The sequence below is a fragment of the Paroedura picta genome, chromosome 9 (genome assembly GCF_049243985.1).
Source record: "Paroedura picta isolate Pp20150507F chromosome 9, Ppicta_v3.0, whole genome shotgun sequence".
NCBI classification, from domain to species: domain Eukaryota; kingdom Metazoa; phylum Chordata; class Lepidosauria; order Squamata; family Gekkonidae; genus Paroedura; species Paroedura picta.
This window is the reverse complement of record NC_135377.1, coordinates 2,332,775-2,356,919: the sequence shown is the minus strand read 5'-3', so window position 1 is coordinate 2,356,919 and position 24,145 is coordinate 2,332,775. Positions and strand designations below refer to the sequence as shown.

Genomic DNA, 24,145 nt, shown 5'->3' with positions numbered 1-24,145 from the left:
GACAAGGTGACCACCTGCGGGAGACGGGAATTCGTCACCGCCAAAGAGAGCAGGGTCCAATCCCCCCACACGCACCCCGCTGCCCAATTTCTATCCTCTCCCCGCTCTCCTGGCAGAAACGGCAGCTGCTGCCTCTCTCGCCCTGCTGTATGTCATCCACAGACTGCTAAGTGTGTCATTTCCCTATAAATGTGAGCTACGGTACGGCCGTCCTTGAGTCATCTGCAAGCTGCACCTTTCCCCCCGTTTAAGGGTCCACTCTGGCAGTTAAACCCGGCTGTCGCTATGGCGTGCTTTTGGGGGAAGAGGCCATTGTTCAGGGAGAAGGGGGCCTACAATACAGTTAGACACAGGTAGGGTAGTTAAGTGGTGTTTGGCAACCAGCCGGGGCCTTCCGGGGAGGCCATGCCACTGCTGGAGAATTTTTTTAAATTACAGCCTTGTGTACTTATCGGACGTTGACACAGGAAGTCTACCTGGTAATCAGCAGAAACGGAAGTTAACACAGGAAGCGATAAAAGGGAGCTCTAGGAATGGCAAGAAGCTCTATGGTTTTTACCATAGATTCTTGCAGTTCCTAGTGCTACCTTCTACTACTTCCTGTGTCAATTTCAGTAAGAATATGAGGCTGCCTTCCCCAGCCCCCTTTTCTCCATTGCCACTCAAGGTGATGACAGCCAATGTCACCTGCAGATGAGGGGTATCCCACTCCCACCAAGGGCTAGGTAGGGCTGGGCTTCAAACAACAGACGTGGAATCCCACTTAATTAACATCGACAGAGCCCATTGGCTGCACAGTGGGACTGCAAGTATCTGGGGCTGATTATTTTTAAGTGCCAACATCTGTTGTTTGTTGATGTTCTTTAAGTTGTTGGGGTTTTATGGGGATTTTATTGTATTTTATTATTGGACTTTGTGAACCGCCATGAGACAAACCGTCACGAAAGGCGGAATATAAGTTGTAAAATAAATCAATAGATCCATCAAAGGCTAAACCAAGGAAGTCCTTTTTACTGACCAGGCATTACAAGCTCTAAAGGCAGCCGTTCCTTTTTTTTACTCTGAACCCTCAAGTTGGGTAACTTTTGAACAGTGATCCTGCTAGAGACCCCAGGGTTGCTCCATGTCGAGAAGCATTTCGGGTGTTGCTAGATTGTGATCAAGACCCTTAACCCGGACAACGTCCTTAATGGGGAACGCCGTTAAGAAATGTTTCTAGTGAAGGTCTAGCTTTCTGTAAACTCATTCCTGTTAGGAAACTTCCCTTGGCGGGAGGTTAATCCGACCCCTGCGTTTACATTTTTGTGCATACAAAGCCAGTTTACGGCTCAGACCCCTTTGGGCCAGCTGGCCTCCGAGGGCTACTCCGACCCGACACTTTGGTGGTCTCACGTTGAAGGCCCTCTCTACCTGTCACCTTTTCGTTTTCAGGTAAAGGTTCTGCGAATGGAGCTTAGGAACTCGGGCATGCTCTGGGGCTGAGCTGAGAGCTTTCCCTGGACAGCTGCCTTCCCTTCGATCCTGCCCACTCCGGCTGCATTACAGAACAACCCTTTCTTCTCTGGCGCCTTCTAAACAACAAAAAGAGCTTTCTTGGATATCACGGCATGGACGCAGCTCACAGATTCCACTGAGGTTTTGCAAGACCTTCGGTAAACCAAATGAGGCAAAGCCAAGAGTGGATCCAGGACCAGATTAACGACCGTTTCCACGATCTAGGGCAGAGTTTAATACTTGGGGGTTTGTGTGGAGAAGCATCTCCTACGGGGCTCTTTCTCGAGATGCCAGTGGATCACAGGAGGGGAGGACTCGAAATCCCACAAAAGAAGTCACGTCATGCAAAATCGTTTCCAGATACTGAGGGCTCACCCCCTTCCCCCCCCCCCAGCAGCCGAACAGTTTGGGACTTCCAAGAAGGGAGCCAACAAACCTCAGGCGGGCTTACAATCAATCTCATGCTCTGTATAAACCTGCTCCTGAACCAGCCTGGAGATTCTCAGGGCTATAAACTGCAATGCAAACAAGTCAAGCAGTGAGAAGGCCGGGTTTGCAGAGAAGCTTCCAGAAAGGAAGGAAACTAAGTCAGGACAGCAGAGCCCGTCTCAGCTGTTAGAAGCATGGGGAGGACACTCTCTAGAAGTGGATGGAAAGTGGGAGGATGGATGCAAGGAGCCACCCACCCACCCACCTGACCTCAGAACACACCTTACTGATCAAGGCTTGTCAGGGGGTGGGGAGTGGAAAACGGTATAAATGCAGACAACAGGATAGAGTGGTTAAGAGCGGCAGACACAAAGCTGGAGAACTGGATTTGATTCCAATCTCCTCCACAAGCAACCAGTTGGGTGACTTTAGTCTAGTCACAGTTCTCTAAGGACTGGTCCCCCAGAGCCATTCTCTTATAGCTCTCTCACTCCCAGCTACCTCACAAGGTGTCTGTTTTATTTATTGTCATTATTTATAATTTAATTTATATACTGCCGTTCCCAGAAATTCTGGCTCATGGCGGTTTACAACATGTACAATAAAACAATACAATCAGAACTGATAAAAAACAACATCCAATAAAACATTTTATTGGGACCTTTTTGGGTAGTGAAAAGTGGGATATTAAAAAAAAAAAGCTCTTCTAACTCTTCTTCTCCTGTTTGCAATGGGGCAAAGCTTGACTCAAAATCAAAATGGGCTGCTAGTCCTACGGCGACTGCATGAGCCTCTTCAAACACACGCAAAGTTGCTCTATACCAGGGGTAGTCAAACTGCGGCCCTCCAGATGTCCATGGACTACAATTCCCAGGAGCCCCTGCCAGCGAATACTGGCAGGGGCTCCTGGGAATTGTAGTCCATGGACATCTGGAGGGCCACAGTTTGACTACCCCTGCTCTATACTGACCCAGGCCCTCAATCCATCCAAGTCAGTCTTGTCTACTCCAGGGTCTCCGGGCGAGGTCTTCTCCATCCCCTCCTGCCTGGTCCTTTCAACGGGAGGTGCCTGGAGCAGAACCCGGACCTTCAGTATACAGAGTGGATGCTTTGCCATTAAACCTCCGGCCCTGAGCCTCCAGGGAGGGTGGTATATAAATATAATAAATAAATAAATAAATAAATAAATAAACCTCAGCTCCTCCCCGTCCCTGATTCTGAGCTCCCATTTCTCCCCTCTCAACCGTCACACAATTCTGCAATCCGTGCTTGCTTTTCTCCAAGTAAGGATTTCTTCCTGCCTCCGAGAAAGTAAAGATTAAGGGCCGTGAGCCACAGTTCTGCAGCTTTCTCGCTGTGGTGCTGTATATATTCACAACTACGATTGCTGGAAGAAAGGCCTTTATATATCTGCATTCTAGAAATAATCCAAATAGTAAAAGTTTTATATGCCAAGATACGGACTGTGTATTTTATGTTCTTAAAAGAGTAAACTTAAGTGCATGGGATATATTTGATAAAGGAGCTAGGGCCTATATTTGATATCCCCCAAATATTTCTTTTTGCACAATGCCCATGAGGAAAAAGCATGCGTGGAGGGGATTTGTAAGCTTTAAAATTTCTGGGAATTTTATATCTCTGCCCGGGACCCTCATGTCGGCACAGGCTCTCCGAGCCCTCCAGGAAGGTGTGAACTCAAGCATTTCTGGATCCAGTCCAGAGAAACCGAAGATGGTGGTGACAGCTCTTGCGGGGTGTGGGGCCCATTCAAGCAGTTGGGTCTCAGGAACGGCCAAGGTCTTGGGCCTTCCCCAAAGTGCTTTAAAGTGCTTTTCCAGCCTGCTGCCGTGTTAATGACTATTTTACGCTGCCTGTTCCGAAGGCATAGATCACAGCGGTTTTATTTCACTGGATTTCACAGGATTGTTTTTAAGGTGTTTTGCAGACACTGCTGTTTTAAGCTAGAAAATAGAGAGAGAGTTCAACGAGATCTGAACACGCTGGAAAAGTGGGCAAATGAGAAGCAATTCCATAAGGAGAAGTGCAGAGTTCCACATCTGGGTCACACAAATGAGAAGCAGGCCTCCTGGATGGGAGATGCACTTCTGGGGAGCCGTGTGTGTGAACGAGATCTTGGGGGCCTCGTGGACTGTAAGCTAAATGTCAGCAGACAGTAAGATCCGGTGGTAAACAAAATGCAGTCTTGGGCTGTATCATCAAAATCACAGGCTGTCCTAGTCCCCCTGGCCAGACCCCACCTGGAGTCCTGGGTGCAGTTCTGGAGGCCTCACTTCCAAAAGGGCGTGGACAAAACGGAGTGGGTGCAGAGGAGCGCGAGGAGGAGGATCCAGGGCCTGGGGACCAAGCCCTAGCAGGGAAGGACTTGGGAACGATCAGCCCGGAGAAGAGGAGGTGAGGCTCCCATGAAATTTATTTTAGATCTTATTAACAGTAGAAACAGACAAGCGTCCAGGAGCACCTCAACGACTAACACAACTGGTGGCCAGAGAGGCGCTTTGGGAGTCACCGCTGACTTCTTCAGGCCCCCTCAAGTAAGGAGCTCTTCACGAAAGCTTTCACGAAAAGGGTTGGACTAGATGACCCTGGAGGCACCATCCCATCCCATGAATCTATGATACTGTGAAAAATAAAACAGCAAGCCCCAAATCTATGACCCCCCTTCCCTTAAAAGATGCCTGCTAACTCACACACTCCAAGGCCCTGGCAAACAGGCAGGCCTTGCAGCCTGAAGATCTCCAAGGGAGGCAGAGGCTCTCCCCTGTTCAGGGAGCCCGCCCACAGAGCCGAAGCCACGGTGGAAAAGGCCCGCAATCTGGTCGGTGCTGGGTGGGCCACCCTGAGTGGTGGGCTGGCCAACGGGTGACTGCCTGGTGACCACTGCTGGCACACAGGGACATATGGGAAGAGAAATGCCACCGGGCGGGGGGGTCAATGGGACACCTGCCCCAGATTTCAAGCAAGTCCCTCCCCAGTGAGGCTTCTGGTTGGCAGGTGGTTGTTTTCCAGTTTCAAAAAGGCCACAGCCTCTTTTGGCGGAAGACAGTGCCGGATGGCGCTCTCTGCGGAGTGAGTCGCGCTGCCTCAAAGACTAGCTTGTCCCCCGATTCCGTTTCCAAATCGCTGCTGGGTGGAGAAGCCTCCCTTGGAGGATTCGGAACTTCTGCAGCCTTTGGGGGGGGGGGGGAAGTGATGCATGCGCATTCCTTAATTAAACTCAAAACGAGGGAACCAAACAGGGGCATGGGCGCTCTCAGAACGCCCCTTGCAGCGGGCACGGATGAATCAGAGCCTTGCGATCGGGCCAGGCTCATTCATGCTCCCCAGGCAAGCAGCGAGCGCCAAGCGTGACTCACTGGAGCTTCTTTAAAGCTTTTGTTAGTCACACAGAAAGGCCTTTCCTTTCCCAGAAGAAGACGCTTTCAAGCTATTCTCCCATTGACCTTCTTGCGTCTTTCCTTCAATACCAGCTGCTCAGGGTCTCTGAGATCACCGGGGACAAGCTGAAAGATGCCGGAGAGCAGCTAGATCCGCCTTCAGCAGTGCGCTGGAGACCAACGAGATGTTGGGGGGTAAGAGCTTTTGGGAGCCAAACCCTCCGAAAACCGTGTTTGTCTCTACGGTGCAACTGGAGTTCATTTTGTTGCAGACCAATATGGCCGCCGCCTGAGACGAGAAGGCAGGTTAATTGGTAGTTAATTGATCAAATCCCAACCGTCGTTGTGCCACGTGGAGTGAGCATTAATTTTCCAATTCACCGGCTGAGCCCGCCTTGAACTGGGAAGTTTGTCCTAAAAGGCAACAGGGGACTCCAGAATGGCAACCAGACCCAGGGGCTTCTGGGTGCCCTTTTTCTTGTTCTTTGCCCCCTCGCTGGCCTTCAGTCACCTTGGCCCTCACTGCCCTCATCTGATTGGCTGTAGGAACACTTTATTTTGCTCATGAGTGTTGGGGATATTGACACAATGAGACTCACTGCCACAGAAATAAAAAATGGCGCCAAACAACAACAGATTTTATATTATTGCATGTTATTTTATAATATTAAGAAGAAGAGTTGGTTCTTATATGCTGCTTTTCTCTACCCGAAAGAGTCTCAAAGGGGCTTCCAGTCCCCTTCCCTTTCCTCTCCCCACAACAGACACTCTGCGAGGGAGGAGAGGCTGAGAGAGCCCGGAGATTACTGAAGAAGAAGTAGATTTGGTTCTTATATGACGCTTTTCGCTACCCAAAGGAATCTCAGAGCGACGTCCCTTTCCTATCCGCACAACAGACACCCTGTGAGGTGGATGAGGCTGAGAGAGCCCTGAGATTCCTGCTCTAAGAGAACAGCTCTAAGAGAATTGTGACCAGCCCAAGGTCACCCAGCTGGCTGGATATGGAGGAGCGGGGAATCAAACCTGTCTTGCCAGATTAGAACTTGCCACTCTTAACCACGATACCACGCTGGCTCTCAAAGGTTTTCAAAGTTTTTATCTTTGCCACCTTGGGGACCCTGGGTGGAAACGCATCCTTTAAATGTTTTTAATGAAATAATAAAGAAATCAAAATGGCACCACACAACAACGGAACAAGAAAACAGCAAACAGCATCAAAACTCGAATCCCCAGTAAGAAATAATAATGATGCCCAGCAACAACGGAGCAACAAGTGAGCCACTTGAGACAGGGCTGGACAGAAATTTAAAAAATGAATCAAACAAACAAACAACATCACCGCCAAATGGCATCCAAACTTGAATTTCTGGCAAGGTGTTCACTTGGAAATTTATTCAACAGCATTCAGATCTTAATTGCGGAATGCTCCATGCCGTTCTAGCCGGAATAGAAACAGAAGGGCCTTGAGCTAAATCCTGCAGATTCATTGTTTGAGCAAAGGGGCTTTCCAGCGCTTGAAGGAGCAATAGAAGAAAGCTCTCGAGTCAGAAGGTGGTCCCTTACGCCAGGGGTCGTCAACCGGTGGACCTCCAGATGTTCATGGACTACAATTCCCATGAGCCCCTGCCAGCCGGCAGGGGCTCATGGGAATTGTAGTCCATGAACATCTGGAGGACCACAGGTTGACGACCCCTGCTTTACGCCTCGGAACAACACCTCCGGATGCAGCTCTTTTTAGTCATTACATCCACCTCTACCCCAAAGACATTACTTGCTTCCCATGGCGGACAATTCCAGAACACTGTAAATACCTGGAAACCTGCCTCGCGGTTGCAGGCGCCTTACCTGAGACGGATGCAGGTAGGGCTCAGGTGAAGCCAGGTTCGTCTGCACGGACACGCTCTTCTCCAGGAGGATCTGAGGGAAGCCCAGCTTCTCGAAGGTGTTGCGCTTCCAGTGCTTGTTCTCCTGCTGCGCCAGGGCCTCGTCCTCGCTGAAGGCCCGCACCACCGGGCCCGGCATGGGCAGCGGCACGGCCCCGTCACTCTCGTAGCCCGAGCCGTCCTTCTGGGAGTCCCAGCTGCTCCGCTGCTTCATGTGGTAGTGGGCCTGCTGAGCTTCCCAAGCCAGACGGGCCTGGGCCAAGAAGGGCTCCGGGAAGCCCCTCGACGACTCGACCTCCACGGACCGGCTCTCCGTGCGATTCATCTGAGACCTGTTGCAGCCAGAAGGCGGCCTCTCCTCCGGCAGCCCGTCCTCCCGCTCCCCCGAGCCGTCCGTGGAGGAGGCGTTCGGGTCGTACGAGAGGGAGGGCTTCCTGCTTTTCCGTTTGCGAGTGCCGGGGGAGTACCCCGTGGAGGACATGGTGTTCTGCTGGCTGGACCACGACATGGAGTCTTCCCCCTGCGACGTCTGGCTGATGGGGGGGCTGTGCCGGAAGTCAGACCCTTCCATGCTGCTGTAGTCCCCGGATTTGACCTCCAGGCGTAGGTCCCTCATCAGGCAGGGGCTGTGCTGCAAGGAGTAGGAGCCACCGATAGGGTTGGGAGAATATTTGTGCCGGAGTCCGGTCTTCATTTTGGGGCTGGAGCCCGACTGCTCGACGTAGACCAGCTGACGGACGTATTCCTTGCCGGCAGGGCTGTACTCCAGGCTCATGAAACGGTCCGGGCCCTTCTGCTTGGTCAACACCAGCTGCTGGTAGGGGGAGTTGGAGCCCTGCTTGGGGGACTGCAGGAAAGGGTGGGGCTTCCGGATGGGCGATTTCTGCGGGGAACCCGCTTTGTAGCTCCCGCTGGCCTCAAACTGCATGTCCACAGGGGGCTCGTCGTAGATGGGGGCCTGGTACTCCATGGGAGGTTCCTCGTACAAGGGCGGCTCGTAGGCGTAGCGTGGGGAAGAGGGTTGGGACTCGCTAGAGTGTTTCCGGTGCTGAGCCTGGAGCGGGGAGCAAAACGACTCCCCCCGCCCCAGCAGCGGGGAGCAGCTGCCCATGTGCTCGGCCCGTTTGAGGAAGGGGGACTGCTTCCTCTCTGGGAAGAAGACCGAGTTGTCCGAATCGGAGGCAAAGGTTTGGAGATTAGGGGAGGGCTGGCCTCCCGAGGGTCTGCGGGATCGTGTCCCCTGCTGGTTGTCGGGGATGTAGCCATTGCCTTGGTGCATGAGGAAGCTCGGCTCGCGGTCCGTCACTTTGATGAGCATCCGCTCCTTGGTGCCCGTGTTCCATCGGAGAGAGGAGGCCCTGAGGAGAGAGAAGACCAGGAGGCAGTTAGAAGCAGCAGGGGTGAAAATCTCACCTTCTCGTCCACGCTGTCCTGCTCTTCCGCCAGGCCGATGGTCAAGGATGCTGGCCTCCCTGCCTGGAAATTCACCCACAGGCAGAAAAACCCGCCAAGCCCTGTTCAATCCTCAGAGGGTTAAATCATAAGAGGCGGCTGTTTTTATATTACAAAATTTTTTATTGTTAATTATTGTTTTAAGTCTGCTGCTGTCTGCTGCCCTGAGCCAACCAGGAAAGGGAAGTATATAAAGGTAGACAGACAAAATATTTCTTCATTCTGTCTTACTGTGACTATCATATACGCTCAACACACTAGACCAGGGACCCCTGAAACAGTACTTTTCTTTCTTTGTAGTGTTTGGCTCAGGGCACTGAACAAGAGATGCATACATTAAAACAATTAAAACATGCAAAAACATTTTAAAATTCTGCTGCTGCCATTTCCACTCCGACGGTTGTCTTGCTTAGTGCTGCCATGGGATGTCAAAGGCTGGATACACACTTTTCTTGGATGCTTTAGGATGCTTACGGCTGATCCTGCATTGAGCAGGGGGTTGGACTAGTTGGCCTGGATGGCCCCTTCCAACTCTAGGATTCTATGATTCTATGATCTCCGAGTGCAGCGGGGAGTTTGGAGCAGGAAGAGACACGAGATGGGGAGGCGGAGGGAGGCTCGAAGTGGTTCTTGTGCCCACAGAGTTCTTAGAAAATCGGATGGGGCCAGGTGCAGCTGTTGGCCAGCAAGCCTTCGCATCGGCCCCTAGAAACTTGACTGGCTCTGCAGATTTTTTTTAAAACCTTGCTTTAGCAAAAGTTGCCCCCGCAGCACAGGAACCTACACCGTGTGACTGAAGTGACCCTGCATCATCTTTCTGTGCCGGCCAGTTTTTGGCTCTCTCAGAATGTCAAAGGTGTCCACAGCCTCAAAGACATTGGTGACCCCTGTGTCCCGCTGCACACTCTGCTGAAGGACACCAGCCCTGCTGACAGACATCGAGGGCTACGCTGGGCAAGCAAAACACATGGCAGGAAGTCAAGAACGGCCATGAAGGACTGAGAAAGACAGTATCTGACCTGGCTGGGAATGCACAGCTGACCCCAAACAGCCCTGAGCAAGGCCTTTCCCCTCTTATTGAGACAAACAGGAAAAGGGCACTGAAATGTTGGTTATACCATGAAAAGGTTGTTCCACTAGCAGAATCGCACCAGGTAATGGTTGAGGCCAGGGGTAGTCAAACTGCGGCCCTCCAGATGTCCATGGACTACAATTCCCATGAGACCCTGCCAGCATTTGCTGGCAGGGGCTCATGGGAATTGTAGTCCATGGACATCTGGAGGGTTGCAGTTTGACTACCCCTGGTTGAGGCCAATGCAAGCACAATATGACATCAGAAAACAGCCCCCTTCTCCTCCTCCTGAAATCCAGCTATCAAATCAATGCCAGGGCTCCTTCTGACCCATGTGGCTAAAGTCACTCAGTAGGGTGTAGTAACCAATTTTAAATTGCCGTTTATAAATATTTTTGCATAGGTTTTTACTGCTGTTAGCTGCAATGAGCCTGTTGACAGGAAGAGGTGGCCCATAAATCATAATAGTAGCAGCTCTAAAATCCCAAAAGGTGTGAAAAGGGAAGGCCCCAGCTGGAGAAGAACAATCAGGGCCTTGTTATGGAATCACAGAATTGGAAGGGAACTCCAGGATCATCTAGTCCAACCCCCTCCACTATGCAGGACACCCACAACTACCAGCCCACCACAGTGACCCCAATTCCATGCCCAGATTACTTCCCCCCTAAAAAAAACCTAGAATCCCCGGCCAATCTGGCCTGGAGGACATTTGTATGAACACAATCCCTTCTGCCCACCCACCCACTCCCAATCTGCCTACGTTTACGGGATCAGCATTTCTGTCAGGTGGCTCTCCAGACGCTGCTTAAAAACGTCCAAGGATGGAGAACCCACCACCTCCCGAGGAAGCCCACTGAGAAACCACCCTCGTGAGGAGAGCCAGTCAGCACCCCCTCATCTTGCCGTCTTCCCAAACCGCGGGAATCCCAAATGTGTTCGTTTGTTTGGAACAATTCTATACGCTTAAGACAGCTAAACAAACAAAACATCCATCAGAGGAAAAAATGACCCTTAATAAACTACTGGAAAAAAAACTCCAGCAAGGCATAAAACTGTACATTTAATTATTTACACATGGAGCTCTTTGAGAGCTTCCCCACACTCCAAAAGCCAGGGGTGACTGACTGCCTTTGCTTTCAGCATATTGTCAAAGGCCCCATAACTCCCTCCCAAGCAATGCGCAAGGGCCAGGGCTCCCTTTTGGAAAGACCAGAGGGTTTATTCCGCTCGAGGGGCAGGGAAGAGACTGAAGCTACAGTGCTGGGGAGCTAGGGGAAATTTAGTCCCCCCCCCCCGCCAATGCTTCTTCCCCAGTTGAAAACCCACCCACCCCACAGCAGCTTTGAATGCCCTGTGCCTGGCATTTCCCCCTCCGTGTGCCAAGTGCCACAGAGTGGTTTCCTAGCAGACCTCTAAATCTGACAAGTAGGACTCGGGAATCCAACCTGGCTCTCCAGATCAGAGGTTGCCTCTCTTAGCCCCCCTACCGCACATTCTGATTTCAGCCAGGCCCTTGCAAACGCAAGAACACTAGAATCCAAAATAAAGAGGGAGAAAAAAAGAAAACTTATCCCCAAAATTGGACTCAAAACCAAAAGGTTAAAGTACATACACTCGGTGTATGAGAAACTGTTGTATTAACACCGCAACATCTGGAGCCATTGTGCAAACACCATGCTTGACCGCTGAAGAAGGTTTTTGGCCAAAACTCATCTAGTCAGGGTCACATCAGGTCTATATTTGACATAATTGTATGGTGTGGGTTTTTTTCTGTTCTGAAAGCATTATATATTTTGAGCCCTATTGATCTTTTCCTATATTTGATAACGTGTTTGTCATATATTACAACAACAGCACTGCTGATCTTTTGGCTCTTAACACACTCACAATCCCATGTCAAACTCCGTGGTTAGTCTCCCTAAGTTTCCATCAGGTCTACTAGGGTGGGGCTGGGGCGGGGCATCAAACCTGATCTCAGGTGCTGAGCCCCTTGGCCTGGATCCACCCTGGCTGCCCATCAGTTGTGGCTCCCCACAGGCCTACCTGTTCCTTTACTACCCCTAATATATTCCCCCCCTCCCTGGAGGCTCACCCAATACGTTGAAGCTCAGAGGAATTCTAGACAGAATGCTACCCCAAAAAAGATAGACAGATTCCCTAAATGCCACAATCTGGACCTTAATACCACTCGGTGAAGCAGCAGAAGCAACTGACAGTTCAAGCATGTCCTTTTGGCCTTGGCTTTCGGGAACTTTATGGCTCAATCTTTGGAGCAAAGTCAGGCTGGGGCTGGGATTTGGGATGTCAGTAACAGGAGATTGGACGGCAGCCAGCAGGTCAGTATTGTCTACGAGGTAGTCAAACTGCGGCCCTCCAGATGTCCATGGACTACAATTCCCAGGAGCCCTTGCCAGCATTCGCTGGCGAATGCTGGCAAGGGCTCCTGGGAATTGTAGTCCATGGACATCTGGAGGGCCGCAGTTTGACTACCCCTGGGACTGGCAGCAGCTCTCCAAGGACCTCTCCAAGGTCTTCCCTATCACCTGCTGCCAGATGTTGTAACAGGAGATACAAGGGATTGAACCTGTGACCTTCTGCATGCATACTCTGATGCAAAAATCTCTTCCACCAGTAGAGCACCCCTCACACTTTTTGCAGGAAAATGCCACCAGCTGAGGACTACATGAACACGTGAAACTGCCTTGAATTAAACTCTGGTCCATTAAGGTATTGTCCACTCAGACTGGCAGCAACACTCCCGAGTCTCAGACGGAGGTCTTTCACACCCACCTTCCGCCTGTTCCTAAACTGGAGAGGCTGGGGATTGAACTTGGGACCTTCTGCATGCCAAGCAGAGGCTCTGCCACCGAGCTACAGCCCCTCTCACAGGTTCACAGAACCTAGCCTAGGCTTAGAACGTGATTTAGATGGACAGACGAAGGAAGGAAGGAAGGAAGGAAGGAAGGAAGGAAGGAAGGAAGGAAGGAAGGAAGGAAGGAAGGAAGGAAGGAAGGAAGGAAGGAAGGAGTAAGCCATGCATGTTGTGGCCCGTGGATCCGATCTCCTCCAGCCATTACCATTCCAACGGTGTCTCCTCCAGTCAAGCGCTTCCACTTTAATTGGGATTTGCAGCAAAACTGAGGCTTGCCGCTCTGCTCCCAATTAATACTGCATGGACAGAAATAATTATCATCTCCGCTTCGTCTTAGCTCTGCAATATTAACTCTTTGGGGATTGCGCATCATGCTCTGCTCCACCACTGTGCCCACACATTCACCAGGGAGGGTGCGTTGCCAAGCACTCTGGGAAACTCTGCCGATGCCGGGTAAGAAATCCCTGGAGGTTTAGGGGGCGGAGCCTGGAGGAGGGACCCACTTCAATGGGGTAAATGTGGCAGAGTCCCCCATCCAAAGCGTTCCTTTTCTCCAGGGAACTTCTGCCTGTTGTCTCTGAGAGAATTCCAGACACTTCCTGGAGGTCGGCCATCCTTAATTCTGGGGCCCTGTCTAGGACTCACTCCCCGGCCCCAAGAGTCATCCTCCAGCAGGGCTACTGGGCCTCACTTTCACCACATGTGAACCACAGATATCCCATGGTGGCTGTTTTGGCTTTTGAGGCCTGAAGTCAAAAGCAAAACACAACAGGAAGAACCCGGTCGGTGGCCACAGTGTGGCTTCCAAGATACTGCCTGGAAGCCCAGGAGATGGAATGGCCCTCTTGGGAAGAACTAAGGAAGTCCAGAGAGAAGACAGGCAAGGGAATCTCAGGGGGCCAAAGAAGAGGCCCCTAATGGGACCCCCCACCCATCTGACTCACAAAGCAGGCTCCGGATGGAGGAAAAAGCCCCCTTGACAGAGCCTTTGTTTTCACATGGGTGGGTTCAGGTTTGGTCCCTCCCATATGAAGCTGCCTTCCACTGAATCAGACCATCGGTCCATAGAGGCTGGTATTGTCTACTCAGACTGGCAGAGACTCTCCAGGGACATGCCCATCCCCTCCTGCCTGGTCCTTCTTACTGGAGATGTTGGGAATTGAACCTGGGACCTTCTGTGTGCCAAGCAGAGGCTCTGCCACTGAGCTATGGCCCTCCTCTGTGGCTCTCTAGAGTCCCAGGCCACAGCTGCCAGCAGGTCACCTGCTGCCTGGTCCTTTCAACCTGGAGCTGCTGCCAGGCATTGAACCTGGGACCTTTTGCACACCAAGCAGAAACTGGACCACTGAGCCACGACCCCTCCCCTATTAATACATGAACACATGAAAGTGTATTAGACAGAGAGACCATCAGTCCACCAGGGTCAGGACTGTCTGCTCAGACTGCCAATGGCTCTCCAAGGTCTCACGCAGAGGTCTTTCCCGTCACCCACAACCTGACCCCTTTAGCTGAAGAGGCCGAGAATCAAACCTGGGGCCTTCTGCATGCCAAGCGGATACTCCACCACTAAACCTTCTGTCTCCTGCTAAAGGGTATTTATGCCACAGGATCAGGACGGAGACCTGGACCTTGATGGGCAGCCGATATTACTCGATTCATGGCAGCGGCTGTTTTTCCCACTCCTTCTTATTAATGTTTTGTCCTCTCCGGTTCTTCTCTCTTTTATTACCCGGACAGATACCCTTGACAGGAAACCTTCGTAACTCCTCCAAAGAAGGGTCGGAAGCATTTGTCCAGGAAATTCAGAATCCTACGACTCATTCTGGCGAGCTTCAGTTGATGGAAGGGGGATTTTGGGAGAGATCGGCATGGTGCGTTCAGTGCGTGGAGAGCGGCGATTCAAGACACGCTGGGAACGTCTTCAAAAACCGGGCCGAATCCAGGACATGCTGTTTCCCCATCACAGCCCACGCTGGGCTGCTCACATGGCCCCTCCAGCCCTTCTGCAAACCCTCTGGAAATAATATCAGCGTTCCCTTGCCTGGAAATACGGCTACGGCTAAGCGGCAAGCGAGACTGTTCTTTTCACGCTTTGGGCTGAACAACGGCCAAATATTTCACCACGTGGCCTTTGTTCGTATTTTAAGCAGATTTCTGCTCTTGTGCTCTTCTTGGGTCCTGCTTAGAGAAACGGAGGGATTTGGGATTTCAAGACACACCTTTAACCCAAACCAGCAACACTGGTTGGCGCCTGTTTTTTTTAAGAGTTACTTGAGTGTTTTGATCTTTCCCCAAGCTCCATTCAGACACAATAACAGACCAAAGTTAAGGGAGGGAACTCTAGGGCAGGGGTAGTCAAACTGCGGCCCTCCAGATGTCCATGGACTACAATTCCCAGGAGCCCCTGCCAGCATTTGCTGGCAGGGGCTCCTGGGAATTGTAGTCCATGGACATCTGGAGGGCCGCAGTTTGACTACCCCTGCTCTAGGGTATCCAGAAGGAAGTGGATGGGCAGTAGGAACTATGACTTTGTGCAGGGAGTGGTTCACATGTGGAATTCGCTGGCAGAGGATGCGGTGATGGCCACAGGAGTAAGCAGCTTTCAAAGGGGAGTTGATAGATTCACGGAGGAGAAGTCTATCAGTGGCCAGTGGCCGTGGTGACCGAGGGGAACCTCCACATTCAGAGGCACTCATTCTTTGACTCCCAGAGCCAGGAAGCAACATCGGGGGCAGGCCTCGGCCTCTATGCCCTGTTGTTGGCAGCTAAGAGGAACTGGTTGGCCACCCGGTGAACGAAGAAAATCGAAACAAAAAGAATTGGTGTTAGAGGGAAAGAATCTTTAAAGTTTATGATACTGAAATGTGTTTCGCATCAAGCTTCTTCAGGGAAGGAAGGGAGGGGATTCTACTGGGAATGTGAAGTGAGATCCCCTGAAGTTTGACGCAAAATGCATTGGGAGTTTCACAAATACTTTCTTTCCCTCCAAGCACCATTTTTCTATTCCTGTTGTTGGACTAGGATCAACCCTTTACTTCATTCAGTGGCCACTGTGTCAGACAAGAAGCTGGACTAGATGAACCACTGGCCTGATCCAGCAGGGCTCTTCTGTGGTTCTTATCAGAGGAAGGCCTTGGCCTCTCGGCCCTGTTGTGAACTGGCTGGCCACTTGGTGAGACAGGATGCTGGGCTAGGGGGCTAGGGGGGCTAGGGGGCCCACTAGTCTGATCCAGCAAGAGTCTTCTGATGTTCTGATGAGCACAGAGCTTCTTCGCTCCAAGAAACACTCAGCCGCCCATGTCTATTTTGCTCTGCTGTCTTCAAAGCTTCCTGTACCACTTGAGAAAAAACAAAACTGCCCAGGAACAGTCAGGTCAGGCACCTTCTCCCTGCTGCTGTTACTAGGACGGATACCCTATGGCTGTGGCATGATGTAAAATGCCACACTCCACTCACAGCAAAGGAGGGCCAGGGCACAGGGAAGAAGCCAACCCTTTGTGCAAAGGGAGCCCCAGAGATCCAGCTGCTCAGCTGGCCCTGAGGGGCACCTAAGCTAACCTCCAACCCCCCTGGTTTCAGAAAGAGGAGCATCTGCAGCAGATACAGGAAGGGCACAACACTGTATTTACGCTAGACAAACGTTTCTGAAAATGCAGAATGACGCTGTTGATTCTGGTTGAAAAGTATATGGTGGCTCAGTCCATTTTTCTGAGAGAGCCAAATCATGCAGGGGTGTTCCCAGTCATTGAACAGCTGGACTCGGACTCATTCAGCAACAGACTCGGGCAGCATCTTCCGGAAAGGGGTGCTGAGCTTCAATTCTCCAGCCTGAGAACGCCCCCCTCCCCCTCCCCAGGGACCTTGGAGAGGAGCTTGAAGAAGCCAGATTCTGAGACAGGAGCTCAGAGTCAGCTTGGAGCCAGAAAGACCCCCTATTTCCTCCGGGGGAACTGATCTCCGTCGTCTGGAGAGGAGCTGTCATTCCTGGAGTGCTCAAAGCCCATCCTGGAGGACGGCAACCCTCCGAAAAGAGAGGGAAAACCCAAAGAACTCAGAGCCACAAAAACAGCAGCAGCAATCACAGAATTGGCTTTAGATCCGCAGGAACAGCAACCAACTCAATCTGCCAAAAACTTACAGAGCAGCAAAGGAGAGGAGAACGTTTTCTGGCAGTGCAGCAAATGCAAAGGAGAAAGGCTCTCCCGTCGGCCAAGGGAAGGCAAAGCGGGAGACGTTTTCCCACATCAGGTGTTTCCTTGCAGGCAGCAGAAGTCACCACATGAGTGTATTCTGGTCTTGAGAGGCCCTGCAGCACGGATTCCTCCACCTGTCTCTGCTTTTGCCTCTTCTGACAACCCAGCTGGGGATACAGGCGGGCGGCGGAGAGGCGCCTCTGGGGTCGTCCGGAAGCAAAAGAGACGCTTGGCTGGGATTCCTTTCATGTGGGATGTTCGTTCCAGTTCAAAAAAGGGGTGGGGGGGAGAAAAACTGACCACCCCCGATCTTGAAGCTTGGGGGTGCCAACCTCCAGGTGATGGCTGGAGACATCCTGCTATTGCGATTGAGACAAGAGCTCAGTTCCCCTGCAGAAAAAGACTGCCTTGGGAGTCCACAGCATTATACTCTCCTGAAATCCCTCCCCAAACCTTCCCCGACTCAGGCTCCATCCAATTCTCCAGGTGTTTGCTAATGCAGAGCTGGCAACCTTACTGAAGCTACTTAAAAGGAGTGTTTCCCTTCCAGGAAACCACCTGCACCGTGCAGGCAAAGAGGGACACGCAGAAATTGCATCCATTTCTCCTCCCCACCTGGGCTCTGGAAATCAGTTGGCCAACCAGCTCAGTCACCCCCACGAACTGACCTTTTCAGGGGGAAATCTCCCTTTTGGTCCCCCCCCCCCGTGAATTTCCCTCCCCCTGAAATCCCAGCCCTTGGATGTTTTGATTGAGCCTGTCACGGTTCAGATTCTGAGAATCGCAAATCAGCCGTGGAGAAAAGAGGCTGATTATAGGTGGCCCTCTCCACTTTTATCGACAGCGGCAGCTCCCCGCTGGAGGCTGAGGGCCAGGTACTAAGAGGGGGGCTTGGGTCTGGGGAGCGTGGGATTTGCATGTCACAAGGAGGAGCCCAAAATCTGCCTCGTGGGGACTCTCTTAATGGGGGGGAGGGCGATTTATGCTGCTTATGTTGGCAAAACCAAGCAGGCTCTGCCAGCCCCCGCCCCAATCCCGGTGCTTCTGCCGCCATGCAAGCTTCAGTTTCTGTGTGCCAAAGATGGAATCGGCATTCAAGAGCTGCATCTCCCTCCCCGGCCCGACTCAGTTCCCCACCGTCTGTCCGTATTAATTTGTTTACAACTTGGCCTGCTTCTGCTCCGGCAGCGTAAAAGCTGCTCTCTCGTAGCGGCTCCTCTTGACTTGCGTCCAAGAGCAGGCGGCCCCGGCCTCGGCCCACGTCCTTGACAGGCGGGCTCAGATATCTACATGAGGGCTGCATTTCCGGGAGGGCGGGAGGGGAAGGGTCTCCCCTGGGGACGGCACAAGCAAGCACACATTCTCAGCTTCCCAAAGAGGCCTGCGTCTATGCCGTGATTCCGGACAATTACCAGCACTGGCAGGGTGACGACGGAGCGCGTCTCCCATTTCTTAGTTCAAACAACGTTTTGGGTCCTTATGAATGCAGAGAGAGACTTGGAAATGGACTCTCAGGAGACACGAACCTTTCCCTGCCCTCCTCCAAGGGGCAGCCTTTCAGATCCCTCAAGAGAGCCCTCCTGTCCCCTCCCCTCTTCTCCAGGCTGGACCTTCCCAAGTCCCTCGGCCTCTCCCCAGGCCCCGGATCGCCCCCCTCGCTCTCCTCTGCACCCTCTCCATTTGCATAAGCCCATGCAAAACAGGGTGCGACATCTTAAAGGCAACAGAATGCGACTTGTAGAAATTGGAAACCGATCAGAGGCCCAGCCAAGCCACGCCAATGCTAGTGAGAGGCTGCACTGAAAACCTTTAGGACTCGTGGAGCATAATGGCCACGCCTCCTAATGTGTGCGCAGCTAATGGAGGACCGCAGAGGCCGGTGGCGTTAGATGGGAGAGGCGTACCTGAGTTCTGCAAGCCAGGGCAATCTCCTCTTCCTCTGACCATTCTGCCAGGTCTGTCCCTACCATCACTGCATCCGCACGGCTGCTGGCAACGTCCCTGGCCCACCAAAGCCATGGAAGCCGAAAGGAACCTCCGGGAAGTGTGATCCTAAGCACGCCTCCTCAGAAGTCAGCCAGCCCTCCCCACCCCACCCCCGAGCTCATTGGGGCACACTCCTTAGCAAGAGCACGTTGGGATCGCCACCTGACTGGCTCACTGTACCCTGTCTGTACAGCAACACCATTCAAGGGGGTGGCAGGTTCCAGTGGGTGAACGAGAGGGTGGTGAGTGTCTTGCATAGTGCAGGGGGTTGGACTAGATGACCCAGGAGGCCCCTTCCAACTCTAGGATTCTATGATTCTATGATTCTATTCTAGGATCGAGCATGAAATTAAGATCTTAACACATATACATTGTCCGTGTAGATGCAGGGTTATTGTGTTCCAGGTGCGGCCTGGAAATATCCTCGAATTTCAACTGGATTCCAGAGTGCAGGGGTCAGTTCTCCTGCAGAAAATGGCTGGAAGAGGGATTCTATGGTCTTACATTCCATCACAGTCCCTCCCCTCCCCGAACCCGGCTTCCCATAGGCACCATCCCCAAACCTCCAGGGATTTCCCAACCTGCCGCTGGCAACCCTATACTGAGGGTGAAAGGAATGCAAAGTGGAGTCCCTACCCTCTGAACAGCTGTCCCCATTCAAAAGCACTTCCCGGATGGAGGTTTTTGGAAACGATTTCTGGGTGTAGGAGAGGAATCGGAAAGACTGTAAACTCCTCCGCCCACCAAAACCTTCCCAACAGATGGGCAGCTCTGGGCTGCAAAATACCTGGAGAATTTGTTTATTTTATTTTTTTTAATTTATTTCGAGAAAGGGAGCTCCGTAGGGTGTAATTTCACACAGCCCCCCCCCCCTCCCCAGAGCAGCCATTTTCTCCCAGGGAGCTGACGTCTGTTGTTCTGCCGGGACATGTGCAGTCCCATCTGGAGACCAGCAACCCAACGCCGTGTCCGTCCGGGATTTCTTAATTCTACCGAACCAGAAAAACCTCTTGGGCAGGAGGAACACAAGAACACAACCCCCTAGCCTGCCCCCCTTAGCGGAGACTCAGAGGCCCTAAATTATTATATATTCAAAAAAACATCTCAGAGCGGTCCTTCAAAAGAGGGGGGGGGGGGTTAATCACACAGCTTGCTGCCAATAAAACCCAGAGGGAAGCAGACAGATTTATGTTCGGTTGCAAAACACGTGCCCAAGCAGCCGGCCGTTCTGTGCTCGCCACGTTGAAATCTAATCTCCTAATTGCTCCTGTGCTGGAAAAGGAAGAAAGGGCAGGCAGCTGCTGCAGGAGGCAGAGGCAGGAAAGGGAGGCCCTACGAAGACCACCGCCTCCCCCCCCTTCTCCAACTCCTGCACTTCGAGCCTCGGAGAGTTCTGTACTCAGCTCTACAGGGTAGTCAAACGGCGGCCCTCCAGATGACCATCCGATCCCCTCTTGGTCTCGTCTATGTTTGTAGATGCCAACACTTCCTGCAGCAGGGAAGGCCACCTGTGCATGACTTGCCCTTATCTGCTCCTAGCCTACTGCTCATTAATGTCTCTGCATGAGTTCCTGTACTGTGAGAAAGGGATCAAAGTACGTTCTTCCTCTACCTTCTCTATCTCGTGCACATGTGTATCCATGAGCAACACTCTACCATAGCCCTCCCAGACCCCAGGCTCCAAGAGTCCAGTGCCCCTGCTCTTCACCCCAGTAATCCCAGTTGTCCTTTTCTGGCCCCCTCCCCAGTTCCACGGCATTTACTCCAAGTGGCAATCAAGACCACCGAGCACCTTCGGAAAGGTCACTGCAGCATGCGTTCATCCACTGGCCTCGTGACTCTTGCCATTTTGTTTGGGGTCCCTGTCCTAATAATCCCTCACAAGGAACGGGCTCTTCTCCCTGCCTCTAGACCAGGGGTAGTTAAACTGCGGCCCTCCAGATGTCCATGGACCACAATTCCCAGAAGCCCCTGCCAGCATTCGCTGGCAGGGGCTCCTGGGAATTGTAGTCCATGGACATCTGGAGGGCTGCAGTTTACTACCCCTGCTCTAGACGCTAAGCAGATGTTTTGAGTTTGGCCTTCAAAGAGGACTCTCGGTGATCTTTCCTGCCAGCTTAGACATCAGTATCTTCTCAGGCGTTTGTAGCACCGAGAAAATAAGAGGAAGGGCTGCTGGCCCAAATCCCAGGGATTCTTTCAGCTACGAGACGCGCTTCCCCCCCCCCCCCCCGGAAAGCGCCCTTTGCCAGAGGAAAAAAGCTTTGAGTTACGGCATTTTAATTTCTGATTGCACATAGAATCATAGAATCATAGAGTTGGAAGGGGCCATGCAGGCCATCTAGTCCAACCCCCTGCTCAACGCAGGATCAGCCCTAAGCATCCTAAAGCATCCAAGAAAAGTGTGCACGTTCTCACCCATGCAGATTTTCACTCAAATCGCAGACGCGGGAGATAGCACACAGGGGGGGAGCTGTGTCTCTTCCTGACACACCGGTCAGCCCACGGAAGGCCCCAGGTTCAATCCCCGGCATCTCCGGGTAAACGACCGGGTGGTAGGCGGTGTGAGACCCTGGAGAGCGGCTGCCAGTCTGAGCAGGCGATACGGACCTTGAGGGACCCAAGATTCAACAGAAGGCAGTTCCATGTGATAATCCAGGGGTGGCCAAACTGCGGCCCTCCAGATGCCCGTGGACTACAATTCCCATGAGCCCCTGCCTGCGCATTCCACCATCCCCTCCAAACGGAGGAAAGCAGAATGGACTGCTTGAATGGCTTGCAGGAGGCTATGGCCGGTGCCAAACGCAGCCCTGGGTGTGTGGCTGAGGGCTGGATGTGTCCAACGAATCTTTGCACCATCCCAGTGGCTGCCGGCTGCAGAGTTCCAATCAGAGGCTGCCCTTGGCCTTTAAGCCAGTGATGCCAGGGGGTCTGCCGGGAAAAAGGGGCAGAGCCCTGGCTTGGTGGGGCTTCTGGCTGGCAAGTGGCTCTCCCCTTGAATCAGCCGCTGCCAGAGCTGCAAACCTCCCACAAGGATGGAAGGAAATGTGGCTGTGCAGGCAGAAAACAGTCGCGAATGGGCCTGAGTGTCGGCCGCAGAGCAGGGACTGGCGCCCCAGGCTCTTTCAAGGAACCTCGTGGCCCTCTCCGTACAAACCTTGTTTCTGGCTCTGGTCAAGCTGGCATCTGCACCCCCCTTAGCCCCGTCGGAAAGGGGCCACAGAAAACCAAGGCCCCGGCCTTAGGGAAGCATCTCTCCAAAGGGCCCCAAAGCCATTTTATTTGGGAATGAGGTATGTAGTGCATCAATTTTGGGAGAGAAATGAATTTGACAGTCTGCAGACTGCCCCTGAAGGGAGGGAGGGCCAAGTTATATCGGCAGGTAAACCTTCCTGTAATTGAGCTAAATTCGAGTCCAGTGGCACTGTAGAGGTGAAGAAGATTTTCCGAGCATCAGCTGCCCGTGCCTGTTCTGTCTGGGGCGATCCTTGAAGCTGGACAAAGAGCAGGTCCCCACTGGAGCAGCACTTTCCTTTCAGCTCTGTGCCGTGGCTGAACAAAGCGCTCAGCCTGCCTGGCACGCATGCTATCCCGGCAGCCCATACGCCAAGCCGTGCCATCCCTTCCGCTGGCAAAAGGGCTCCGGCTGAAATCTCCACCGGGGGCTTCTCGGCTCATCCCTCGTGCCTCTAAGCAGGCAGGCATAAGGGATGTCTGAGAGGCAAGCTCCCAATGAGAAGCGACTGGATACCAGCAAACGGCCCACGGTATGTTTGGGAAGGAGGAGCTGCCCATTTTAGGAGCGGGATTTTCATCAGGGGAAACTGGGGTGTTCCCAGCCATGGAGGGGGCCACTGCACTCCATGAGCCCCACTGTCAAGCAGGGCATCTTGGAGTGCCTGGACGGTTACAAATTGACGCCGGGCTGAGAAATCTCTTCTGGGCCAATCTGCTTCCCCAGGAAAGTGGTGATGGGAAAATGTCTGAGAGTTTGGGTTCAAGAGGAATGTAACCGGGTGAAGGTTTTCCACCAGGATGGGCACCTGGTGGGTTCCGAATGGTGGCCTGATTGCACGACCCAAGGGGTCAGAACTTAGGGCCTGTGCGCGTAGAGAGGAGAGGTTAGTTGTGAATTTTGATATGCTTAACAGCGACAGACTGTGCAGGAAGAGATGCCGGAATCAGGAGCTTATCTTTATGCATCAGATCAATTCTGCCTTGAGAGGGAGCAGTCTTGCATCCGGAGACGTGTCCGTGCACCACGAAAGCTCATCCCTTGTTGATCGTAAAGGTGCCCCCTGGACTCAAACTTGGCTCTGCTGCTTCAGGCCAACTAGTCTTCACATTTATTTATTTTATTTTATCTATTTATTTATTTATTTTAGATTATTATACCACCCTTCCGTACGGCTCTGGGCGTTGTTTTTTTATTTTGCATATTGCATGCAGCATGGGCCTTAGGCTGTATTGAATAAATGGAAACCAAAGATGGCTTACTCTCTCCTCCATTTTTGCTTCCCAAGAACCTTGTGAGGTAGGTTTGGATGAGAGTATGTGACTGGCCAAAGGTCATCATGCACAGTTCTGTGACAGAGGGGAGATTTTAACCTGAGTAGGCTAAATAGGCTGCCTAAGGAGGTAGTGAGCTCCCCCTCACTGGCAGTCTTCAAGCAAAGGCTGGATGCACACTTTTCTTGGATGCTTTAGGATGCTTAGGGCTGATCCTGCGTAGAGCAGGGGGCTGGACTAGATGGCCTGTATGGCCCCTTCCAGCTCTATGATTCTGTGATTCTGAGTCTCCCAGATTTTAATGCAACGCTCTAGAGCTGAATGGGCTCCCCTTGCTTCCCACACACCAGCCTGATTTGATTTTTATCCCTCTACGGCAGAGCAGAACACTGTGAGTGGGCATTTAGCAAGAGAAAGGATTGCGGCACATTTGCTCTCTGTTTTGGGCTAGGGAGCAATGTGGTCTGGGGGGGGGGAGGCTCGAGGCTTCATAAGATACAGCCCACCTTTTCTCCCCCCCCCCCGCCCCCGCCACACACAGAGTACACTAATCCGCTCAGCCAAATGATGCAGATGAGAAGAACAGACGCTGGGCGCTTGAAGGCTGCCAGCTGAGCCCCCGGGCGAGAGAAACCAGAAGCGGCCCAGGCGGTGAGTGACTCTCCAGCCCGGGGGAAGACCCAAGCAGCAGCACGATTGGGACGGGGAGGGGCGTCCCTGTACATCGACCTCGGAACCCCCTCGCAGCCGCCTGAGATCAGCCAGCACAGAGACTGTGGCCGCTGTGGAACAATGCCTTCCTGACCCCAGATTGGTAGGGCGGGGGCTCTTGCTACGTCCCCCCCCCACACATACACACA

At 52.5% G+C, this 24,145-nt stretch overlaps 1 protein-coding gene across 2 annotated transcripts in view; it reads right to left on the bottom strand.

The window, feature by feature from the left end:
• Positions 1–24,145, bottom strand: part of ARHGAP39 (Rho GTPase activating protein 39) — a 125,773-nt gene that overhangs the window by 25,172 nt on the left and 76,456 nt on the right. For both annotated transcript variants that reach the window (XM_077351342.1, XM_077351343.1), the window contains exon 4: positions 7,164–8,559. In XM_077351342.1, the coding sequence (XP_077207457.1) occupies positions 7,164–8,559 (1,396 nt within the window). The remainder of the gene's footprint in view (positions 1–7,163; positions 8,560–24,145) is intronic.